Source organism: Ambystoma mexicanum, chromosome 3p (assembly GCF_040938575.1).
Source record: "Ambystoma mexicanum isolate Mex_15411 chromosome 3p, UKY_AmexF1_1, whole genome shotgun sequence".
Lineage (NCBI taxonomy): Eukaryota > Metazoa > Chordata > Amphibia > Caudata > Ambystomatidae > Ambystoma > Ambystoma mexicanum.
Window position 1 is genome coordinate 745,279,476 of NC_090925.1, and position 23,740 is coordinate 745,303,215.

General features: G+C 45.0%; 1 protein-coding gene across 1 annotated transcript in view; it reads left to right on the forward strand.

Annotated features, from left to right (window-relative positions):
- Window positions 1-23,740, forward strand: part of QPRT (quinolinate phosphoribosyltransferase) — a 92,151-nt gene that overhangs the window by 41,999 nt on the left and 26,412 nt on the right. Inside the window, exon 2 of the mRNA XM_069651645.1 lies at window positions 19,242-19,801. Within this exon, the coding sequence (XP_069507746.1) occupies window positions 19,242-19,801 (560 nt within the window). The remainder of the gene's footprint in view (window positions 1-19,241; window positions 19,802-23,740) is intronic.

Sequence of the window (23,740 nt, forward strand, 5' to 3'; positions counted from 1 at the left end):
GCGGTCTCTCTCCTTCTTCAGCTGTGCGGGCCTCTGCGGTTCCTCCAGGGAGGGGTCGACGTCCTTTCAAGTCCTTCTTCAGTCTTTACGCTAATTCCCTCTGCATAATGACTAGTCCGCTCAGGTTGGTTCTACGGGGTGCTTCTCAGCAGTTTGCACTTCTTCATTGTCTCAGTACTATTGATTGATTGGTTATTTATAACGCACTTAACACCCAGAGGTTTCTAAGCACAGACCCATGGATCGAACCTGTGTGGCTCCATGTTGTCTTGTTTCCAAGGCGAGTATGTTGCCTCAGAGCTATCCTCCCGAGACAAATTAAGTCTGTTCTCTACTGGTTTATAGCTGTTCTTCCTCGTCCCAGTGTTGCGATAGGCATCACATGGGTAGTCCCTTTTCCTCTTTGCCTCAATACATGGTAGCAATGGCGAAGGGTTTGCCATGCACATAAACATTGGGATATTAGGGACTGCACTACCCATCCCAGGGTAAGGGAGTGAGGAATGTTGGAAAGGGGTGAGCGGATACTGCGTTTTTCCAGAGATGTCCTCCACTTTCCAAAAAGGAGCCCCTCTTCCCCCCCCCCCCCATCTGATCTTCCATGGAGCACCACCTCCAGGGGGTTTATTGGACTGTGGCTGCCATGCCTTGGCCCCATGAGAAGGGTCTCCCCCCTATGGGAGAAGGGATGACATCTGACACAGGATATAAAGAGTGTCTTAGTAGGAGGTTTGCAGTGGAGTGGGAGCGCAGTCGGCACCAGCATTAATGTAGATGGAGACACATGTTGATTTTAAGCCATCACATTTCTGGTATGGTTCAGGGCTAGGGGCAGTGATGGGAGAGCTGGAGGGGAGCGGGGGGGCAAGGTACAAGGTGGATACTTGTGTTTGAAGAGAGAACTGGAAGCAGATTTAAATTGCAGGATGGAATGCAGAGGCCAGACAATCACTTGAACATTATTATTTTTTAAAGGCATTGTAATAAAATGACAAAATATGCAAAGCTCTAACTTGATGAGACTTCAAATTATAAGTTCTCAATTCTTGCATTGTTTACAATCGTTTGTTTATAATTAGTCACCTGGTGTTAAATAAAAATAAATTACCATAGATTCTTCCTAACCAATTGGTGATGTATATCTTCAAAAATGTAATATTCATAATCTAAAATGCCTCACCCTGGCAGGCCAGTGCCTGTAAAAGTGTGTCCGGCTCTACGCCAGCCTTGCTGCCATTCAGGGTCATAGGATTTTATAGAAAATCTCCTGATTTTCCTGTAGACTAATACATTCCTGAAATGCTCCGTTCCTTTTCTCATCAAAATGTTTTCAGATATTAAAATGTATTTTATTTATATGGTCACAATGTTTACAGCAAAGGCTGGTTACCCGGTACTCTAGTATCCAGGATGGTCTAGTAACTGGCACCTGTCGTGGCCGTTAATAGTAGCATTCTGGAAGATATGTTGGGTAACAAAGTTTGACAAGTCTGGATAGCTAAGGATTCTGGATCGTTTTGTGCGGGCAGAAGGAGCAGAAGTCTGGGATACTTTGTTATCCAGACGTGTTGGCTTTGTTGTATGGGTGTGTCCATCATTCGTAATACAAACCTCCTGTTATCCAGACTATTTTCTTTTCTGGCACCCTCCATTCCCAGGCAGCGCCAAATAACCGCTTTTGCTGTGTTGGGTTTTTAACTATTGAACTATTAGCCAAAGACCTAACCAAGATGTAATCGACGGTTCACGGTCTTGACACATACAAATGTTTGAGAGGAAAGCCTATGCTTGGTATACATTAAAGGCTAGAAGAAAAAAAGAAAGCGGGAGTTGACAAGAGTAGCTTGGAACATCATGTTCAATAGTAGAAAAAAGCTAGATAGAATCTTAGATGGTTCGCAATCAGCTACCGGGATCTAGTCCAGAGAAGGGTTCTGAGGGACATCTGATACACAACGTGACTAAAGCTCGAACTGTCCCTGATGGCACTCTAAACTCCAGTGTGGAACTAACAGCGTAGCTGATGTATAGTTACCCAGCTATAATTGTATATGATCTATGGACACTGTGCGTCTCTTTTCCGACCCATGTACGCATCCCCATGGACCAGCATTGGAGGGAAATGGGAAGCGAGGCACGAGGGAACTATATAAAACATTAAAATAGGTTCCCCCTAACCTCATCTTGCATTAATCCAAAAATTAAAGAATACCTGACACAGAAGATGCAGCATCCCCTACTGTGATGTCCTGGCAGTTAGTTATGAATTTCAATATGTTTCCATGACTTCACAGTAGGAGAATACTGTCTTGTTAGGACAGTTTTTCTGAAGTCCAAGTAAGGACTTAGCAAAACCATTCTACTGAGGCAGTACAAGACTCCACTCTTAGTGTAAGGCTGTACCATCTGAGTTCGGGGTAGCATAGACAGAGCAGCCAGGCTTATTTTAGGAGGGAGAGAGGGCAGTAGATACAGTACAAGTGAAATTGTAATACAAATGATCCAAAGAAACACTGAAACACTATGTATTGTAAAAATAAAGGATTTATTTAAATACAGGTAGGCCCAGATAAATCTAGGGGTTAAGTAAGTACTAACACATTATATGAAATCACAATATAAAACACAACACTATACTTGAAAGCACACAGACCCAAGTATAGACCTTATTTGGAACACCTAACGGTAGTTCTAGGGAAGTCAAAACCTTGTTATACACATTTAGTATAGGTCAAGCCTATTCTTTGGGAGTAAAAGACCAATGGTTACTTTTAGATTACTTTTGGTAATACAAGGATAGTATGCCCTTCCAGTTGTACAGTGACTCTTGGAACAAATCACATAAACAGTCAACTGGACAATATACTTTTGGTGAATATTGAAACACTTATTCTAGGTGCAGTAAAAACCTATAACTACTTTTGTCATGACACACAGTTATACCAGGTGAGTAAAACCTAAAGATGTAATATACAATTACAGATGCTTTGGAAATCAGGGAACCCCAGATTGAGGTAAGCAATAACTCTGGTAACTTGTTTTGGATGGCACACAGCTAACACAAGGTAAGTAAAACACACTTACTTTAACTTCACAATGAAGGGGAAAGTAAAAACCAATGTCACACTTTACTGAATAGTTATTCTAGTTGGGCAACAACCTAATGTAGACTTATTAAGGACAGGCTAGCAGCAAGTCAGGGGAAGCAAGACCCAGTTGGGGGACATTCATACAGATATCCTAGCAGGACTAACCTGGTGATACCAACAGTTGTAAGACACTCATACAATTACCCTACAGGAATAATCTGGTGAAACCAACACATTACTTTTGTAGAGAGGCACAACCTAATCACAGGAGAGTAAAATACCTTCACATCAACTTTCTTTTAGACTGGTAAAACAGTGGCTAAGGAAGGAAAGATGTTAACCATACTTTTAAGAATAGTGCATCACATATTCAAGATGAGTAAGAACATTTGTAACTGTTCACTCTTAGAATTACAGTTACCCACCAACTCTTTACAAGTAAGTAAAAACGCTTGATTTCTTTTCTAGGCAGAAGTCCTAATCCCTTCAAAGTCTTTTCCTTAGAGCATGAGTGTTCTCAGTAGCAGAAGGGGGGTCACTAGGACTAGTGACCAACAGGCAGTGTTAGAATAAGTTCTTTAGTAGCAAAAGTCAGAGTTTCCTTAGGAAAACTGGCAAACAAGTGAGTACTTTACTTCTAGGGTTAGAAGAGGGTCCAGGGGCTTCGCAGAAGACACCCCAGCAGGATTCTAGCAGTGGGACTGGGTGCACTGGATGAGAGACCTCCCAATCACAGAAACCACCACAGGACTACACAGAAATCCCAACTGGCTTAAGGTAAGTATATACCCAAGCCAACACAGTACCTCAGCAATGAAGAAGAGATTGCAGCAGGAGAACTTCAGGGACTGCAGCCAAATACCCGGTCAGTGGATTCCTTGTCCTGGAGACTAAACACAAGACCTCAGAACAGACTTTGCAGCAGGGATTGATGAAGAAGGCTCTAGGCAAGACTTCTGTCGCGGCTGAATGCGGTTCTGCGGGTTTGGCGCCTTTTCAAGGAGCACAGAAGAAGACAGAAAATTGCGGTTGAATTCTCGTCGTTTTAAAAGGTCCAGCACTCTTGTGAGGGGACTTTTTAGACTCGATTCGTGTCTCTGGAGATAGACCAGGATTCCCACGACGTTTCAGCGAGATTCGGAATTCAGAAGACCGTGCACCGCACAGTGGCTGGAGGTCCCAGGGTATTGGGGTATTGCAAGAACGCAAGGTCGCAGCAACCCGTGGAATGGCTCAAAATGCAGGTCTTCTTGAGTCTAGTGGGTCTCACCAGGCTCTGGGTTCGGGTCGTCGTTTTCGGAGACCCCAGGTCGATTGGAAGGAAGGGCTGCAGCAGGCTCTGGTCACACAGCAGGCTCTCCGGTCGCTGGAAACTATTCCCGCCGCTTTTCCTTCGTCGTCCTCTTCAGTTTTCTGTTCCAGTGGTCGACATGACTTCAGCTTCCAGGTTTCCAGTATTTATCAGGAACTGCAACACAACCTCTGCATTCTCTCCCCGCGTTTTACAAGAAAGGGGCGTTTGGCTGTCCAATCAGGACAGCCAGACCCCCACTGGGATTTGTCCCAGTTGAAGGAAGGCATAAGACGAAGGAGGGGGAAGTTTTTGACTCCTCCCCCACTTCCTGTGCTTACAGACTGACTGGAGGCTGGACTGGGGTGTCCAGGGGACTCCCGCCAAAGACAAAACTCAAACAAAGGAATTTCCCGCCCTGGATGTCAGGGGAAGGAACAAGAAACAACAAGAAACACTAAAAAGGCAGAAAAAGAAGACCGGGGCCATTTTGGTATAATGAGCACCCTTAGGTGCTTTAACTGCAGCTGTGATTACAGCCCGCGGTAAAGGTGCACCAAATTAGTAAAAGGTACCACTGCCACCAGCCATTAAAGGTAAGCTTGTCACTGTAACAGAATTGTTACAGTTTAAATGTGAAAGGGGATACATTGTATCTCCCCAGCACTCCACATAAGGTGGGGTGTGATGGTTTCACAGAATAACATGTAAAAGGGATCCAAAGATCCTTTCTACCCTTGGGAACTGTAGTTCACTCAAGGTTCGCACATGAAAGTTAAATGGGGATCCCCTAGGGCAACCCAGCAACAACAGGCACTTATTGCCAATAAGTTGTTAGACATGATAACTTTAAAAAGGCACTATGGAGAGTCTTAAAAATGACACCCATAAAAAGAGTTAAAGACAGGTGAGTGTGGAAAAAGGTTCCCACTCACTGAGGTATTAATGAAAAATATCCCACTAGAAAAGCAAAGTTCTGGAGTTGAACCAGGAAAGGAAGATTTACCAGCTCTGTGGAAATCTTACCTAACAAGCCTTCAGAAAGGGAAATCATTGCTAATGGCTTCCAGATATACATTGTAGTATCAATATTTTTAATTAAAATACTTGGTACTGGTTTTACTCATTTAGGTGGTATTGAACCTTTGGCCTTCAGGCTGCACACATGTCTAGGGCTGGCAGATGGCACCGCACCACACTGTGCAATGTTACTGGCTTATGGGTGGTAGTCTTTTTTTTTAAATTTATTTATTTTCTCTTCTTTTCTTTCAGGTACCATTTAATATCGAACCTAGAGTTGATATTTTTCGGACACTGCATTCATGAGTTGTATGTATTTACAAACAATGTGCATTGTGCAATGGAAAAGTAACCAGCCCTGTAAAACGCTAGAAGTGAACACCATGCCATCATAATTTCATGTTATATTAGACCATAGAAAAATCCACTTCAACTTCCAGAATCGTCAGCAACAGTGTATGGCAAGGAGGTTTGGGAGGTCAAGAGGGTAAAATTGGGGAGGGGGGTGAAGAACACAAAATGGGGCCAGGCGAACCAAAGGGAGGTGGGGAACTGGAAATACCAACACTATATGCACAACTCCACCTATAAAACAGCACCCACCATACCCTTTCAAGTGTACTTATACCTCCCTCCCACACTATTGCTACACAGCAGCGAGACTTCCAACATCATAAATCACCACTTGACTGAGTTCATGCCTCATGGTGGATTGGACCTTTGCCCCCCACCATAGCCCCCTACCCCCTCCTTTTTCTTTATTTTTCTTTTTTCTTTCCTTTTATTAAGCATTTTCTTTGTCACATGTTTGCATTTCGAATAGACATATACGTGTTTGCTCAAGCATTGTAAAGAAAACATAACCATAAACATTTTGTTTAACTCCAAGCCCCCCAGACTCCCCTGGCCCTCTTGGGACAAAACTAGTCTTTAGCCCGGTTCACATAGGCGATTACGTGTATTCCTTTGGGGTATCATTTCCCCGGCGTCCTTTCATTTCACTTGTAGGCATCAAGGAAGGGTGCCCACTCCATTTCTCTGCTTGGGATGATTTTGTGAAGGGCCCCGGTGATGCTTTCCATCTCGTATAGCTCTCGAGCTTTCCTGGCCCAGGTCGCTCCTGATAGGGCGAGTCTGATTTCCAGCTTATTGTGATGCAGACCCTCGCTGCCTGGAGCCGGAAGTGTCTCATATGGGGGCACGCTTCCACCTATTGTAATGCTCCTCCAAGCCGAATAGCACCAGCCTGGGGTCACAGTCTCAGGTGATCCCTTCCACTTTATGAATCCAAGTCAACGCCACTTTCCAGTATGCCTGAGTTTTCGGGCAGGACCACCACATATGCCAGTAGTCCGCCTGGGCACTGCATCCTCTCCAACATTGGGGACTTGCTTGTTCGAATATCTTTGATAGTGTTTTGGGAGGATCTATGTGATCACTGCGCTGCCCATAACTGCGACGGTCGAAATGCCGACACCAGTTACGGCGCAGCGCAGTGATCATATAGATCACTGTGCCCGCTTCCCAGGCCTGCTTTTCCCTTCCCACCCTCCACCCACAACTTACCTTTTACGGCAGCACACTTCTGTGTGTGCAGCCTTCACCCTGCTATCCCTGCAGCGTCAACTCCTCCACTAACGTGGGTTAGAGCTGACGCCGCAGGGTGCTTTTCTTTATTTATTTTCGTGCCCCCCCCCCTTACCAAAATGGTATGACATCCCCGCAAGCCCCGACTCCCATTGGAGCACCCAAGCACAGCGGGGGACACCCCCTCAACCCCCGCTGTGCTTGGGCGCAGCAAATGTCACCCTCATTTTGTGCGCGCCCAAAGTCGCAGTAACAGGCCCTTGGTTGTGAGGGATTCACTTACAATTTTCTCCATTGGGGTGAGGTCCCTCTGGATTTTATCATTTCGAGGCCGATAACGCTCCTTTTAGTTGCAGTTACCTGAACACTTCCAGAGGTCTGATTTGAAGTCCTGCTTTCAGGTCTTGAATGGATATACATCCATTGGCCTTGACAAATTGTCCCACTCTTTCTAGATCTGCTTCATACCATCTCTGGTAGCGCTGGGGAGCTTGGATTCCATCCCTTATGGGGGGGGCGCCCATATGTGGTTATGGGGAGATGGCCATGTTGTGTGTCCCCTCATTTCCCCTTTGTTCCAGCAAAGCTGTAGGAGAGATCCCATTGCAAAATGATTAATTGCACTGTTGGGGGAAGGCTTTCTTTGGTGCCCAGAGCCATTCTCCTAGAGTTACAGGGCTCCTTGGATGGTTTTTAATAGCGACCCACTGTTTTTGTTTGTCTACTCTCAGATGAGGAGCCAGGGCTCTCAGCTGGGATGCTCAGTAGTACGTGTATAGGTCGGGGAGACCAGTTCCACCTTCGATTGGATTGGGGCCTTGTATGCTATTCGTTACTTTTCCCCTTGCCGAAGAAATGTAAGGAGCATGATTTTCATGTCTGTCAAGTGAGATCTCGGGATGGCGATGGGGAGCATCTGATACTGATAAAAGAGTTTGGGGAGTATTACCATTTTTATGGCTTTCAGACGGCCCAGCCAGGATATTGTTAACTTGGACCATCTCTCCAGATCTTTTGCTATTTCTAAAATTATAGTTCTGCCAGTGATTTGGCAACATTGATTCCTAGGTACCTAAGGCTCTGATGTGGTCGAGATTCCCTTTGTGGTTGTACTTCTTGCGCCTTGGTGGCTGGGTGTCATGTATTGGAAGAGTATTAATTTTTCCACATTAACTTTTAGACCGGCCAATTTCCCAAATTCCTGGAAGGTCTGCAGCACTGTATGTCGGTTTGGGGATCTGCTAGGTAGGAGTATATCACAGGCAAACAAAGCCAGCTTGTATTCAGTGCCACCAATTACAATTCCCCTAATGGCGTCCTCTTTCCTGATTACATTGGCCAGGGGTACAATAGATGGAGCATAGAGGAGCAGTGACAGGGGGCACCCTTGTCTGGTCTCCCTGGACAGGCCGAATTCTTTTGAGAGCTTCTCATTTACTGCCACTTTTCCCTTTGGCGCTCTGTAGAGTGCCTGGATCCCCCCTCATGAATCGGTCTCTGAATCCCATGTTCCTAAGCGTGGCCCAGAGAAAGCCCCACTCGACCCTGTCGAATGCCTTCTTTGAGTCCACACTAAGAAGTGCAGCCTCCCCATCTAGTCCCTTGGAGTGCTGCATTATGTCTAGAGTCTTTCGCATAGCGTCTGCCCCTTGTCTCCCTTTAATGAAGCCCACCTGATCTGGATGGACCATGCAGGGCATTATCCATTCCAATTGTGTGGCTAAGACCCTTGCGTATATCTTGGCTTCAGTATTTAACAGCAAAATCGGCCTATAAGATTTGCATTGCGTGGGGTCATTTCCTGTGATGGGTATCACCACTATATGTGCGGAGGAGAATGTGGGGGGCGCTTTGCCAGTTTCTTGAATTTGATTGAATAGCCTAGCCAGGCGTGGGGCGAGAGTTCCAACAAATTGTTTATAAAAGCCCATTACGTAGCAGTCTTCCCCAGGGGCCCCACCAGGGGGGGGAAAGTCTCTTAATTGCTGCCTCTACTTCCTTGTGGGTTATGACCGACTCTAAGAGAGCCTGTTCCGAACCCTTTAAGGGAGTTAGTCCCACCCTCTCAATTTATTCCTTCATCTCCTTCGCATCTATACCGCCTTCTGAGGTGTACAGGCGCTCGTAATACTGGGAAAACTGACTGGATATGTCCTCGAGGGACTGTACCTGACCTCCCGATTACCTTCACCCATCTCTCTGCTATTTGGGCTCTTCATCTAGTGGCCAACATCTTATCAGCTTTATCACCTTTTTCATAGAATTTCTGCTTTAATAGTTTTAGCTTTCTCATTATGTCACGCTTCCTCAATGATTTAAATTCCTCTCTTTTTCGTTTGAGAGTTTCTAGATGGTCTGCACTATATGACCCCTGGGCGCGCAGTCTCCCCTCCAAGATTGTGATTTCTCTCCTTAGGTTCTCCTCCTGTAATCTCTGTTCTCTCTTATGCTTGGCCTCTTCCCTCATCAAGTGACCCCTCCATACTGCTTTGCCTGCATCCCATACCATTGTACTATCTACCTCACTATTATTTTTATTGAAAGTATTTCTCTATTGCGGCCTTCAATTCCTGTGAATAGAGTTTGTCCTTCCACAAGAAGTCATTACAGCGCCATTTGAAGTCTCGATGGTTGAGCCCTTCCATTCCCAGCGTTGCTATGGCCATATCATGGTCCGACCATCCTATGGGGCATATCACACTGTCCCTGATTCTAGATTTAATCTCTCTGTTGACCAACAAGTAATCCATTCTGGTGAATGCGTCGTGAACTTCTGATCTGAAAGTGTACCCCTTGTCTTCTGGATTAATTGCTCGCCAGATGTCCAACAGGCCCTTTTCATTGAGGCTAGTATGGAATCTACTACCCTCTTCCCTGGGGAGGTCTTTGGTTAACTGGCTATCACCCGTGTTACCTGTTTTTCTATTTGTGGGTCAGCCCATGTATTAAAATCTCCCTCTATCACCTCGGGGCCTCTGCTGCTTTCCTCTATAAGTGATGGGGCTTTCTCGTTAAATGCCCCTAGACCTTGGTTGTGAGAGTATACTCCTGCGAAGATGATTTGTTGGGCTTCCCATTCACCTTTAACCACCAGTAGCCTACCCTCCATTAAAGCCTTCACTATTGTATTTTTCAGTCTTTTTTTTGGATGGGGATGCCCAGAATGTTTACCACAGTAGTTTCTCCTCCCCTGATTTGAGCCTAGTCTCTTGGATAAAGAGGCCGTCCAGGGTGGCCCTCTCAAATTCCCTCGCCAACAGCGATCTCTTTGTGGGAGAGTTAAGCCCCTTGACATTGAGAGTGCCCACTCTTAGCGTTGCTTGTTCTGGTCCTGCCTTGGACGGCATCTCCCACTCTATGCATATGTTGCGCCCATTCCTTCTCATTGCCCATTCACCTTGGGTGAACCTTCATTCGGTGTACTGCCCCGGTAATGTGACCCTTCTGTTTGTGTCCCACCTTGTGAACTATAAACCTAACCAAACCCTGTAACTGAACCGCGAGCGTTAGAAGCATCCTAGGTCCTTTGGGTCGAGACGCCCGCTTTGAACTGAGGGCCACTAAGGTGTATACTCATCCCTCGTTGGGGACTCCCTTTGTTAATCCCGTGATTTATAATTAGTACTCACTGCACCTTTCGTATTCTTTTATTCATGACGTTCGATTGTGTGTGTGTTCTGTGACCGTGGTATCGACCTCACTGGTACCTTTTTCATGGCGGTTTGGTCGGTGATGCCAGGCTTATCTTGGTATATTTTCTCCCCACCTTGCTTCTTTTTCACCTGTGTGGCGGCCCTTCCGCTGCTTGCGACCGGGTGAGTGGGCCTCATGAGGGCCAGTGGGGCCTCTGGTTTCGTTTTGATCTGTTAAATGTTTCAGGACTTGCTTCGCCTCCACTGGGTGACCACTCTGTAGTCTTCACCTTTACATTCGAAAGTCAGGTCGAAGGGTTACCCCCATCTATACCGGATAGAATGTTCAGTGAGCCACTGGGTGAGGGGCCTACATGTCCTTCTTCGTCCCAAAGTAAAGCTTGACAGGACCTGAAATGTTGTTATCTTCGAGCCATGGTATTCCAGATCCTGTAACTGCTTTGCCTTGATAAGGATTTTTGACTTGTCCTTGTAGCTGAGGAATTTGACAACTATTGAGCATGGTCCACCCCCATATGCTCTTCCTCCCCTATGAGCCATGTCAATTTGTACTTTCTTCCCTCCATCCGCCTCAAAGACCTGTTTTATGATGTCTTGTACCTTTCTCTCAACCTGGAGTGGGGTCTCTCCTTTCTCTTCCAATCCTAGTTTGCATAGGTTTGATCTTCTTTCTGTTTTCCATGTCGTCCATTTAGAGGAAAAGATCTTCTCTTAGTTCTATGTCCATTATTCTTGCGTTTAACTTCATTTTTACTAAGTCCATATTGATCTGGTTGTGCTCCAGATTTTCTACTTTCCCTTCGATACTTTCTACTTTCCCTCTAATTTCCGAAATTGACGTTTGAATGTCCGACCGTAGAGCCCTGATATCTGCCATGATCCCAGCAATGTCCTCTTTCGTGGCCACGCTGCTCATTCTGAGGGTGTCTGTGCCTGGAGGCACCAGCTCTTGGGGCCGCCTTCTACGATACTGCTGTAGCCTATATAGGCTTCTTCTCAGGGGGGGCTCCATGTTGTCTATAACCCCTTTCAATTGTGTCGCCTCTGTGGTGTAGGGACCTGCTCCTTGTATTTCCAACTTATTTTTCAGGGTTGTCACTTATTAGGATCTCATGCGGCTGTGGCAGGATAGGTCTAAAGGTCTAAGGACAATACGGGCCAGCTATTGGGAAGTGGTTCTTTCTGCCCATTGTTTCTGTTGCATGAGGTGGGCCTCTTCTCCTGCTGGTGGGAGGGGGTTCTTACCACACTGTTGTGGCACGTCTAGGGGGTGGCTTTCTCATGCGCACTCTTTTCCGTCCTGTTGGGTGTGCCAATTATGCTGCTGGGTCTTTCAGCGTGTGGTTTCTACTTTAGCCTCACTTTAAGTCAGATCTGGTGACATAGAATCTCCACTCCCTGGCTCATGTAAAGGGGTTGCTGGTCGGGCTAGTTTTTGCCAGTTCTGTCTCTTAATCCCTACGCCGTGTTCGCTTTCTTCCCCCGGGTAGAAGTCCTTATTCTTCTTCGGAAATGGTCTGCGTTTTTATTAGACCCTGGGACTCCTTTGCTAAATCCGTTAGCCCTCTCTGGGCGTATCGGGACCTGCCAATCGTTCCTGCTGATTGCTGGCGAGTGCTCTCTCCCTCTTGATCAGTGCCCTCACCATATCACTGGGGGCATAGCCGGGCACCTCTCACCTTTATTTCTTTTCCTGCTGCATGTCCGATTGGTGCTTCTCTGTCACGGCATTGGCGGGGTGCGATTGCCCGCCTCTGGGTCCCACTTCGCTGTGTCCCACACAAGCTCTCTGGACCTCCTCCTCACCTACGGCTCGAGTCGGGTGTCCCGGTAGGGGTGCTGAGTGTGGGCGGCCACTGCACACCTCCCCTCTCTTTTGATGCGCTGCCCACTCCAGGGTGCTTACTTCGTGCACCCCCCCCTCGCCAGGCGGCTGCTTCGATGCATTGGAAGCAGGGGTTTATTCTCTTCTGCCGGCTTTGATGACACCACTCTACGTCAGGGATACGACCGGCGGCGAGTACCTCCTTTCTCCCTGCACCTACCTCCTTTTTTTTCCGGTGCCAGCTATCCCTGTTGCGAGATGCCTCTAATGTTTCGTGCCCTGGTCCCGCTGTCCATCCGGGGGTCCCGGGCCTAGATGTTGCGGTCTCCTACCGGGACAACACCTTGTTCCAAATGGAAGATGAGGCGGTTGCTATGCCGAGAGGATCTTGCAGACCTCTATTGGCCCAGCGCCTTGCTCCGATCGGGGGGTGAAGACTGGTGTCATGCAGGGGAATGTTGAGTCTGTCTTTGTCTGTTAGCCCTTTCCCTTCACTCTCAGAGCCTCAAGTGACACGGTCCTTATCACCCGGTCTTTAGGTCCGTGCAAATTGCACCTTGGACACCTGGGCTGTCACCTTCATCCGGGAGTCTGACTGTCTTTGTGCTTGTTAGGCTGCGTCTGTTGGGAGATTCTCTTGGGCCCCCTCCAGCTCGTTTGTTTGGCACCTTTCACTCGTGGGCTGCCATGCTCTGCACCATGCGGTGGGTGGGGAGCCTCACTTCTCGGTTTCTCTATGGCTTAGACACCAATTTGGAGAGTCCAGTAGTTTTGCTTATGCCTCACTACTTAAATCCACTGTTTGCCTCATCGAAGTGTTGGCGGGATTATCTATTTTGTCCCTGCTACGGGAGGAGCTGAGCTTCAGGCAGCCATTGCCTTCTGCACCCACTAGCGGTCTCCCCCCACCCCCAACCTTTTTAAGCCTCAACCTCAACAAATGTCACTAGCCACATATGGGTGCGTGAAGCCATAGCTTTTCGCTTTACTGAACACATCACACCAATATTTTTCGAGCTTCCACCCATGTCCTCATGTAGTTCCATGTTCACTCCATTTAGTTCAAGGAACACAAGGATCCTAGGCACTCCAGCACCGACCTTTTACTAATTCGTGAGGCCCTGCTCAAAACCACTCCACTATCACCCGAATCCCAGATAATCAAAATTGCTGTGTTGCCTCCTGAGGCATTCTGGGGTACACTATTCTCAACACGGCTCTAAACCACAGGCGGGGATTTGCAAACTTCTTACTCCGTGGAGCAATGTCTGTTATCTACAAAAAGAAGTTCAGATTACTAAAAGGTGCCAAACCCACACGGGTATCCTGTCTCGCAATCAAGTAGCACTATGATACTCAAAAAAATACACATTTTATTAGTCACACAAAGTTCATTACTAAAGAAATCATCAATAAATGATCATATCACATAAAACAATCAGTTCTAAAAACCACACAAGTGAAACAGCCTAAGTCAATTCTAATGTTAAATTCAATCTCTGGTCAAACCCGTGTGGTCTAGTCACACTGAGTTCCCTTAGCCTGTGATGTCATTTCGGCTATCGCATATTTTGATTTTTCAGATTCCCAACTTGTACAAGTTTCTGTCCCATTAACACAACAATGTAGGACATTCTTCAGGGGTATGTAGTATCTTGTGTCGATTCTATTCAAGATGAAACCATATTATCAAACCTCCGTCTTCTTGTAAAGACGATGTACCCTGTTAAAATAAAGGAGGCACTATATTACTCTCTCATGTCACAGTTCTAGTCCTATAAATAAACTAGCTGTGTAACCCTTATCCCCATAAAGGTGAAAAGTATGTTGTTTATTACATACCTCTCTGACTCGAGGGTTCACTATCCTGGAGTCTTTTCTAACCTTAAATGGTTAATTTGACGGCAAAATTCCAATTGTTTTAGAACTTGATGCCTTGTTTCCTCTATCTTCTGACCTAGTATACAACACATCTCGACATTAGACTCATATTGGCCTGATATAATGTATTATCATATCTTGTTTTCCTAAAAAATGGATCTTACCCTGTTGTTATAGATTTATGGCCACACCGTCATTCCATCAACTCATGCTATGTTCCAACTTCTCAAAATTATTCGTATTTCCAAAAGGCTATCTGTTCCCAGAAAGATATATAGATGGGAACAAAAAGCCCTCAGAAGTTTGTCCGCGTATTTAATATTAAGTGAAAATGCTGAAAAAATTAATGAAAAAATTAATTAAAAGCATCCACTTACTTATGTATCTGTATTTGAAAGGACGGTTTTTATCTCCAATGTATCCTGCCCAATGGCTCAGTTGTCCCTTCCCATCCAGACCCTCACTAAAGGAGTTGTCTTCTTTACTTTAGTAGCTGTAAAATGACAAATATCTCATGAAGACCGCTAGTCTTTCAATCATGAGCCAGGAAGTGTAATGATGTAAAGTTACTCACTCGGTCGGTCTCAAAGTAATCCTATAACACGATCCACGATGTGCCTCTAGATGGATCTGTTTTTAGCGTTTGAATCCCGGGATCAGTTTCGCGGGAGACGTGATGACGTCATCCCGTCGGTGCATACGCAACGTAACGCGATGACGTTGTCGCGCCGTCGCACGCGCGGGCCCGGAATACCCATTTCCTATGGGTAATGTAGTGCGAGGAGCACCTCGTGTGTGCCTGTATCAGATACTAAAACCACCTGACATGTGGGCACTCGAATTTTAACAATAGCTACCATTCCTTCACTATATCCAATCCATGTTGTAGCAGTGGAGCAATGATTCTATTACACTGTGGATGCAGTCTAAAAAGGGGGGAGGAATGGATAATCCTGTATGTTTCCAAATACCCGCACCAATATATCATTTGTTCAAATATACAATTCGATCTGACATGGCATGGATACACAGGGTTTCACGAGGATATTTAACATAGAAGCTAACAGCCAATTGGCAAACATATTCATATATTCTAAACCACCGTAATAGACATATCATTGTATTCCAGAATCCTACATCCGTACTTTATACAGATCTCACTCTCAAATGGCATCTCCAATATACCCATGTGTAGTTAGTTGGATATTAGTTGGGTACTCTGGCGGTAATATGATTACATTTATCCAAGGTCCTATTTTCAACATCGATGATCGAGTCAAAGTAAGTTGTCTAGGCATTGAGCCACTCTACCCCTTCGTTCAAACCATGGATGTGGCTTCTAGACAGGAAGATCAATTTCTGTTCTAATTGCAGTAACTTTTTGTTAATCAATTCTTGTGTCTCCCCTTTGATTTGTTTCAGGATCACCCATTCAAATTTGTTGCTAGTATGTTTCTTTTCCATAAAATGTTTCACAATGGGTGCTTGTTCAATACTGTTCCTAATGCAACTTCTATGCTCGATCATCCTTGTTTTACATTTTCTGTTTGTTTTTCCTATGTAAATACGTTGACGGGGACATTTGATTAAGTAAATAACATTACTTGTTTCACAATTTGTATGCTCTGCAATTTTCCACGTTTTACCAAAGCCCAAATCCACAGTCGTAGTTTTTTTAGTTTGCGTACACATTGTGCAATTGCCACAGGGATGGTGTCCTAATACTGGTGGGAGTCCCCATAGGTTAGTCTGTTGACATATTCTCTTCCTGTTCTTTACATCATTTCTCATGACTAAGTTGCGTACAGTGGTGCTCTTTTTGAAAGCTACAATAGGATTCCAAATTTCTTTAGTCATGATTTTCTTCCAATTTCTGTTAATAATACTCTTGATCTTATATGAGAGATTGCTAAATGTGTTCACAAAAACCAACAGTGTCTCTTTCGTTTCTCCATCTCTACGTATTTGTTGATCTAAGAGAACTTCTCGATTATTGTTAAATGCTCTCTTGGCAGCTTTTCTTACTAGAGAGGTGGGATATCCTCTATGGACCAATTTATCAATAAGACCATTGGCCCCATTTTCATAGGAAGCATTGGTGCTACTGTTTTTCTTCAACCGGAGAAATTGGCCAAAGGGCAAATTATTCTTTACATGTTGTGCATGGTGGCTGGTGTAATGCAATAAGGCATTTCTATCAGTTTCCTTAGTGTAGGGTTTAACCAGCAACAACCCTTGATCATGATAGACACAGATATCTAGGTAATGTATCTGTTCATTACTGATATTACTGGTAAACTTAAATATCTGTTCTGTTGGTTCAGCCATTGTACGAAACGCTGTGATTCCTCCTCACTCCCTTTCCAAATGACGAAAACATCATCTATGTAGCGAAGCCAACATAGGATGCTCTCTTGGAATGGATTACGGTTAGTATACACTACTGTTTCCTCAAACATGTTGACGTACAGATTTGCCACATTTGGTGCCATTGCTGCCCCCATGGCAGTACCCTCTATTTGTTTATAGACCTGGCCCATAAACTGAAAAAAAATGTTTGTAAGAGCCGTTTCCGTGCACCATTTTATAAAAGAGCTGGAGACTGGATTTTGATCTTCTCTATTCAGTAAAGTCTCTTCTACTACCTCTAACGTTGCTAATTGAGGTATATTGGTATATAATGCTTGTATATCCAAACACATAAGCAAATTCATATTAGGGTCAAAAACATTTCCCTCAATTCTGTTGATGGCATCTGTGGTATCTTTCACATAGCTTTTCATGTTAGGAATAAAGGGTCTCAAATAGAAGTCCGCAAACTTGGAGAGGGGTTCTAGGAGAGAATTAACACCCGAGACAATAGGTCTACCCGGGGGTTTCTCCAGATTTTTATGGATTTTGGGGAGAATGTAAAATATAGGTATTCTCCCATTCTCTCTAAGTACTCACCCTCCTGTTTGCTAATCATGTCTTATTCAACCGCTTTAGTAACTTTCTCTTTCATTTTTCTAATAAGGTAATTTCTGGGATTTTTATCTAGCTTTTGGTAGTGATTGGTATCAGAGAGAAGATTTAAACACTCCTCAATATAGTCATTCCTATTAAGAACCACTATTGTGCCACCTTTGTCTGCTTGACGAATGATGATTTTCTCATTCGACCCCAAGTTTTTTAAAACGTGTTGTTCTGTTTTACTCAAGTTGGAATGATGCGGTATTCCTTGAGATTCTAAGATGTTAATTTCCTCCATCACTTTCTTTTCAAAGACTTTGGATTCCGGTGTATGAGAATTGAAAGGAGCGCAAAAAGTAGGGTACGGCATCTGCCCTGGCACGTTCAACCGCAATTGGAGACCCTTCCCGAGGGCTCTTTTAGAGCGGAGTTCACCAGGGCCTGAAGTGCTGTACACAACGTGTCTTTGGGACTCAACATTGGCGACCCGCTAGAACACCAAGCCTCTCCAACTTTCCATCCAGGATTCACACTGGTGATTTTTTCTTGATATACAAGCTCCAAGTGATCGATAGGACAATGCCCCAAGTGCAGACCCAAAATGTTAGTGTTGGCCCGTTTTGCTGATCAAAGTGAACCAGTTTTTATGGCGGAAGTGGGCGGATTTGATAAGTTGCTACACTGCGCAGCTAGTAGTTTTGGCCAGTTTTACTGAACTAATATTCTTTAAATTGTACGATTTGGAAAACATTGCACAAGCAAAACTTCTTGGGTTCTACTCAAACAGTATGTTGCATTAGAATAATCTACCATTTATGACTGCGGGCCACTCGTTCATTGGTACCCGAGCCAATTTTATTCCGCAGTCCGGCACTAGCATTGAAATTACTTTTTTATCCGTAGTGACATGGATTGCCTTGTTTGTATTCTCTACGCAAGACTTGGCATGGTTTAGAGAAACAAAGATTTGGATGGATTTTTTCAAGTACGGTTCTCCTCTCAATAACCATTACTGACTCACCGCCATTGTAGCTAACTGTAGAGCTTCCAGCCCCTTCTCCAGAACGTGTTCTCTGACTGCTTTTGTGCCTGTAAGGAGGGTGGAGACCTATAACAGTAATTCCTCTGTGACTGTGTTCCTTTTTATGTGCTTTTATTCGTACTGGCTCTCTGCATTGTGCACTGATTATTTACAGTTTCTAGCTAGTAAGTAACGGTGCTTTACAACATATATAACCCTCTTTGTCAATGTCTTTCGTCTACAAGATCCACTCTCCTGAAACCCGTAAAGGTGTCCGTTTATGAGAAGTTTTGGGTTGGAAATGACAGTTGCTACAGTGCCAGAAGCACAGAGAACAATTGAAGTGTGTGTGGAATTTGGCATGACAGATCCTCATTACATGTTTGAGGGTATCCCGCTGGTAAATCCGGCGAGATTCCACCAAACAGAATTACCGTTACAGGCACTTTACAGGTTTACCGTAATTACTGGCAGATTACTAGTACCGGTAAGGGTAGGTACTCTCCGTTCCATGGAATCCTATAGGACTCCATTGGGGCAGTTTCCGGTATTACCGGGACTGGTAATATCAGCTATTTATGCTGGTGGGGTGGTGGAATTACCCCTAACTAGTGGCTGGAGGTAATCTAGCCACCCCACCGGCAAACTTTGAGTTTGCCAGTGCGGAAATGTGACGATAAACAGAATTACCGGCACGTTAATTCTACACTGGGAAACTCTTAATGAGGCCTAGTCTACTACACAGAGCATTGGCTCTGGCTGATACTGGAAGGACATGTTGTTGTGGGGGGCCACGTGTTACTGTGGGGTTCATGGGGGTATGCTTTAGAAGTGCTATCCTGAGAGAGAGGGATGCTGTAAAGTTGCTTCTCTTGGGTACCCTGTTTGTTGGATAACATGCTCTCCTTTCTCGCTGATGCAGGCACTATGGCGACGCCACGACCGGACCTCTGCAACCTGCTACACCCAGTGATTCTTGGCCAACTGGCCCGTGACTGGCTTCAGGAGGATGTGCCTGCCTTTGATTATGGAGGCTTTGTGGTGGGCGAGCGGGAAGAGTGTGCAGTCCTTCTCTGCAAGTCCCCCGGAGTCCTTGCCGGTGTGCCCTTCTTTGATGCTGTATTCCATGAGCTTGGCTGTGCCGTAGAGTGGACTCACACAGAGGGCACCTGGCTTGAACCTGTGACCCGTGTTGCATTGGTGCGAGGCAAGGTACGCCACCTTCTGCTGGGTGAGCGAGTAGCCCTCAACTGCTTGGCCCGCTGTAGCGGCATTGCCACTGCTGCTTGGAAGGTGGTGAGTCAGGCCAAGGATACCCAGTGGCACGGGCAGGTAGCCGGCACACGGAAGACTACACCCGGCTTTCGATTGGTTGAGAAGTATGCTATGCTGGTCGGGGGCGCCTCCACGCACCGATATGATCTCAGCAGCCTTGTCATGCTGAAGGACAACCACATCTGGTCTGCTGGCAACATAACCCAGGTACATGCATTGTGGAGGGATGGCAGGGAAGGGGGATGCAGGGCTTAGAGTAGTGCTTGCCTGGTGAGCTACAGTAGCACTCTCGCGGGAGCTAAAGTAAAACTATCCCAGGAGTAAAATGTAAGATATTCCTGGCATTACATTTGGGCTATCCTTAGGCAACCGCTTAGCTATCCTAGGGACTATGGAAGTGCTATTCGCTAGGTTTTAGAATCACTATCCCTGGAATTCCAGCAAATTGTTCTCTTGATTTACAGTTGCGCTATCCCTCTGGTGACAGCAGAGCTATCCATGGGGGCTGCAGCAGAACAATATCTGGTACGTCTAGGAACATTTTAAAAGTGGTTTGCAAGCTTCCACAAATCTACCACGTATACTAGGATTCATTTGTGGGTCGCCAACAACTATTCTTACAGCCATAAATTGGTTTTAGAGACCTAAATGTCCAGGCTAGCCTCTGTGCTTTGAATAGTAGTACAATCAATATTGAAAGATTAACTTCAAAAGAAGCATGGGCTATACTAAGGGACAGAAGGGTATCGGAAAAGGGATGGGCGGATCTGAATATGAGAAGCTGACCAGAGGAAGTAGATTGCTGAGCAGGTTAGCCACATAAGAGTTTGAATGTTGGCCTCCTAAACTGCACATTGAACTCTAAGGTAATTTCTCAAAAGGTTAATGTACCTGCTGAGAAAAGCTATGTGTACTGTGGTGAATCCTGTTGAGTACTCACAAATAACCTACCTAAAGTCTCCCAAGTGGCCAGGGATGCAACGCTTTCTGATCCTGACCTTGTGGGTGATGTTCTGTGGGAGGATCACCAGGGAGGAGAAAGGGTGTAGGGGAATAAGAGCACTCCATTGGGATGGTCAGTCAAAATGTCGAAAAAAAAATGTCGAATGACAAAAATGTCGAAAAAAGTCGAAAAAAAAAAAGTTGGATATATTATTTTTTTATTTATATGTATTTTTTGGGTTTGGTAAGTATAGAAAATGGGTAAAATACAAAAAAATAAAAAGGGGGGGTTGGGAGGGGAACCCCCCCATTTCGAAAAAAAAACGTATTGAAAAAAAAAATTGACATTTTTGTTTTCGACATTATGACTATAAACCCTCCATTGGATGTGACGCAATATTTGTCCTTCCTCTATAGAAGACAGCTCCTCAATGCCAAAGTATGTAAAAGCTTGTCGTCAGAACAATATTTTAGCGCCCCCAGTTGAACATCTTAATATGGGCAAAACGTCCATAAACCGCTAAGCATTGGGAGAAATGAAAACCCTTCTAAAACCATGGTGACCTATAGAGTTAGAAGCTCCCTTAACTCCCAAATGTACACTTAAACTCAAAAATTCTTTATTTCTCCATAAACTCAAATTTTATGATATTCCAGTAGAGAATATTATTGGGAACAGAATGAGAATGATTTTTACATTAGGGACTTGAAGTCCCACAATCCCCAAACTACTGGGATGAAGAAGAGGGCTGCAGAGGCAAGAAACTGCAAAGAGCAGCTTATTAGTGGAAATGACCCACGCCTGAGGGGGACTGGGAGGCACAAAAGGCCAGGTGCAGGCCATAAGAAAGGAGAAGAGTAGCAGCAGATGGTGGATTAGCCGTGCTCTTTCCACATTGAAGCAGAATCTGGAGAATGGAGACGCAGGGACAACTATCGTGTGGTGAGCATTTGACAGTGCTGAGAGAGTCTCTGTCTCTGCCTCTAAATCTTAATTGCAGAAGTCGCACAGCAGGAAGTGTTGAAGTTGGAAGATTTCCCCCTGGAGATCGAAATTGCAGAGGTTGCGCAGGAGGAAGCGTAAACTTTAAAAACTTTCCCCGAAGTGAGGCTGGCTCAGGTGGCAGGCAAACAGGAGAGGATCTGGAGCAGAGAAAGCTCCTTTTTCGAATGGCACAGGACGCAGGAGACTGAAAGAAGCAGGTTGATGGATGGCGACAAGTAGCAGAAGCAGAGGACCTGGGGGCAGGGAGGTGAATGGACACGCAAGCCAGACCCGGTGAGTCACCCAAGTGATTGTGACACCTAAGCCCCCTGTAACCGCTCGCTTGCCAAGTCTGGCTGCCTTAACAATATAAGCAGAGTGAAATTAAAAAAGAAACGTGGTTTTGAATACCGAACTGACATTAAGGAGACAAATCATTATTTTGTAAACCAAGCTGATTTCAAAAGGAGCAAGTGGAATAATAAGAACTTAATCACCAGATCAAAAGGGTGTGATTGTATGTATGTGGGTCGGATTAAAGGCCCGCAACAGGAGGGGCAATAATTTGAGAAACCAATACAAACAACTTATGCCAAAGCCAAAAGAAAACTATAACAAAGCAAGTTACAAAGAACAACCAGTGACAAAGCCAAGACTGGGAAAATGAGAATCCAAATATGTGTAAAACCTATTGCCCTATATTTAAAAAGCTCATAAGAGAAACTGGCTTAAACCCACATTGCAAAAGCCAAAGACGTGTCAGAGTGAGACAGAACCATTGTCAGCATTTTGTTAATGCGTAAGTGGGGGAACAAGAGTGGCAGCAAGGCTACCCTTCTGGCAGAAGGTATTCAAAGCGATGGAGCATAACCAGTATTGAGTGTGGTTCTTGTTTTCCCTGAAAAAAAGTTGATGTTGTGGAGCAAAAGACATTGCTAATGCGTTGGAAGCTAACCCTTACCACAGAAGTACTTGCAGTTAGTAGTTTATTCTGGCCTGGCAGGAGAGTACACCAGAGCAGAGAACTTTGTAGTAGTAGGCCTGGCAGGTGAGTGGACCAGGTGGAAGTCGATGAAGTACTGTAGTGTGGTGGTGAAAAGCCCCGAAGAAGTGGTAGACCACCAAGATGTCTTTGTGAAGTATTACAGAATCATCCTGCCAAACTTACCTTGCTGAAGCAAGTGTTGTGTAAACTGCTGCAGAGTTATCTAACATTGGCAAAACAAGTGGTTTGTGAACTGTTGTAGAATAATTCTGATAAAGACAATTTCTGTTGATCCTAATGAACTAAGGAAGTGTAAGGAAGTGTACTTGGTTTATGAGAAGATTATTTTTTAGCTCTATGTATCACAAGTGGAAAGAAGAAAAAACCTTGTTGAACAAATCTGAAGTATTGTAACTTTTGTTGTCAAGTTGGAATCAAAAGAACTACATTGGTTACAAGACATGATGTCCTTATTCTTTTGGAACTGTTGAACAGAATCCTGCTTGAAACCGGGAAGGAAAATTCACCCAGATTACAAGGAGAGACAGCTATCATGATGCAAACTTAACTTTTATATTTCTTGGTTTTGAACTGCCATATATTCCCTTGTTTAGTTGTTGTATGTACAAGTGTGAGGGACAGACACCTATTGTTAGTCTTTCCATTTGTTTATTTTAGGCAAGGAAATCCTCGTCAGGGTAGGGGTAGTTAGCTGTTTATCCAACCTTTTTTGAGTTAATAAAAGGGCATCTTTTGAAGAATCTTCACAAAGTTGTTTGTCTTACGTTTCTGAACCCTCACAGAAGACTGTTGAAGACCAAGGCCATTGTGTCTTCAAAGCTGATAAGCATGCCTGGGAGCTCAGGAGGAAATTGGAGCCGAAAACCCAGACCCCCCCCCCCCTTACTGCCAAGTGATCCGCTATGATCCAAGTATCCGGGCAGAGCAGCCGTAGGCCCCTCAATGCAGGGCAGAAGTGACCGTTCCGATGCCCCTCTCCACCTAAACAGCAGAAATCCTGACACCAGACTGGTAGGAGGCAGCCGTCAAAGTCTCTGGACCTAATGGAGCAGGCTTTCTGGAGACGCCTGGTTCATTGGGGATACAAGATAGAATTTACATCCACACTGCTTCCATTGGGAACCATCTATACCTAGAGAAAAGTAATGCATCCGGCAATCCGAGATCTGCGTGTAAAGAAGGGTACCCATGTAGGAGATGGGGAAGGAGAAAA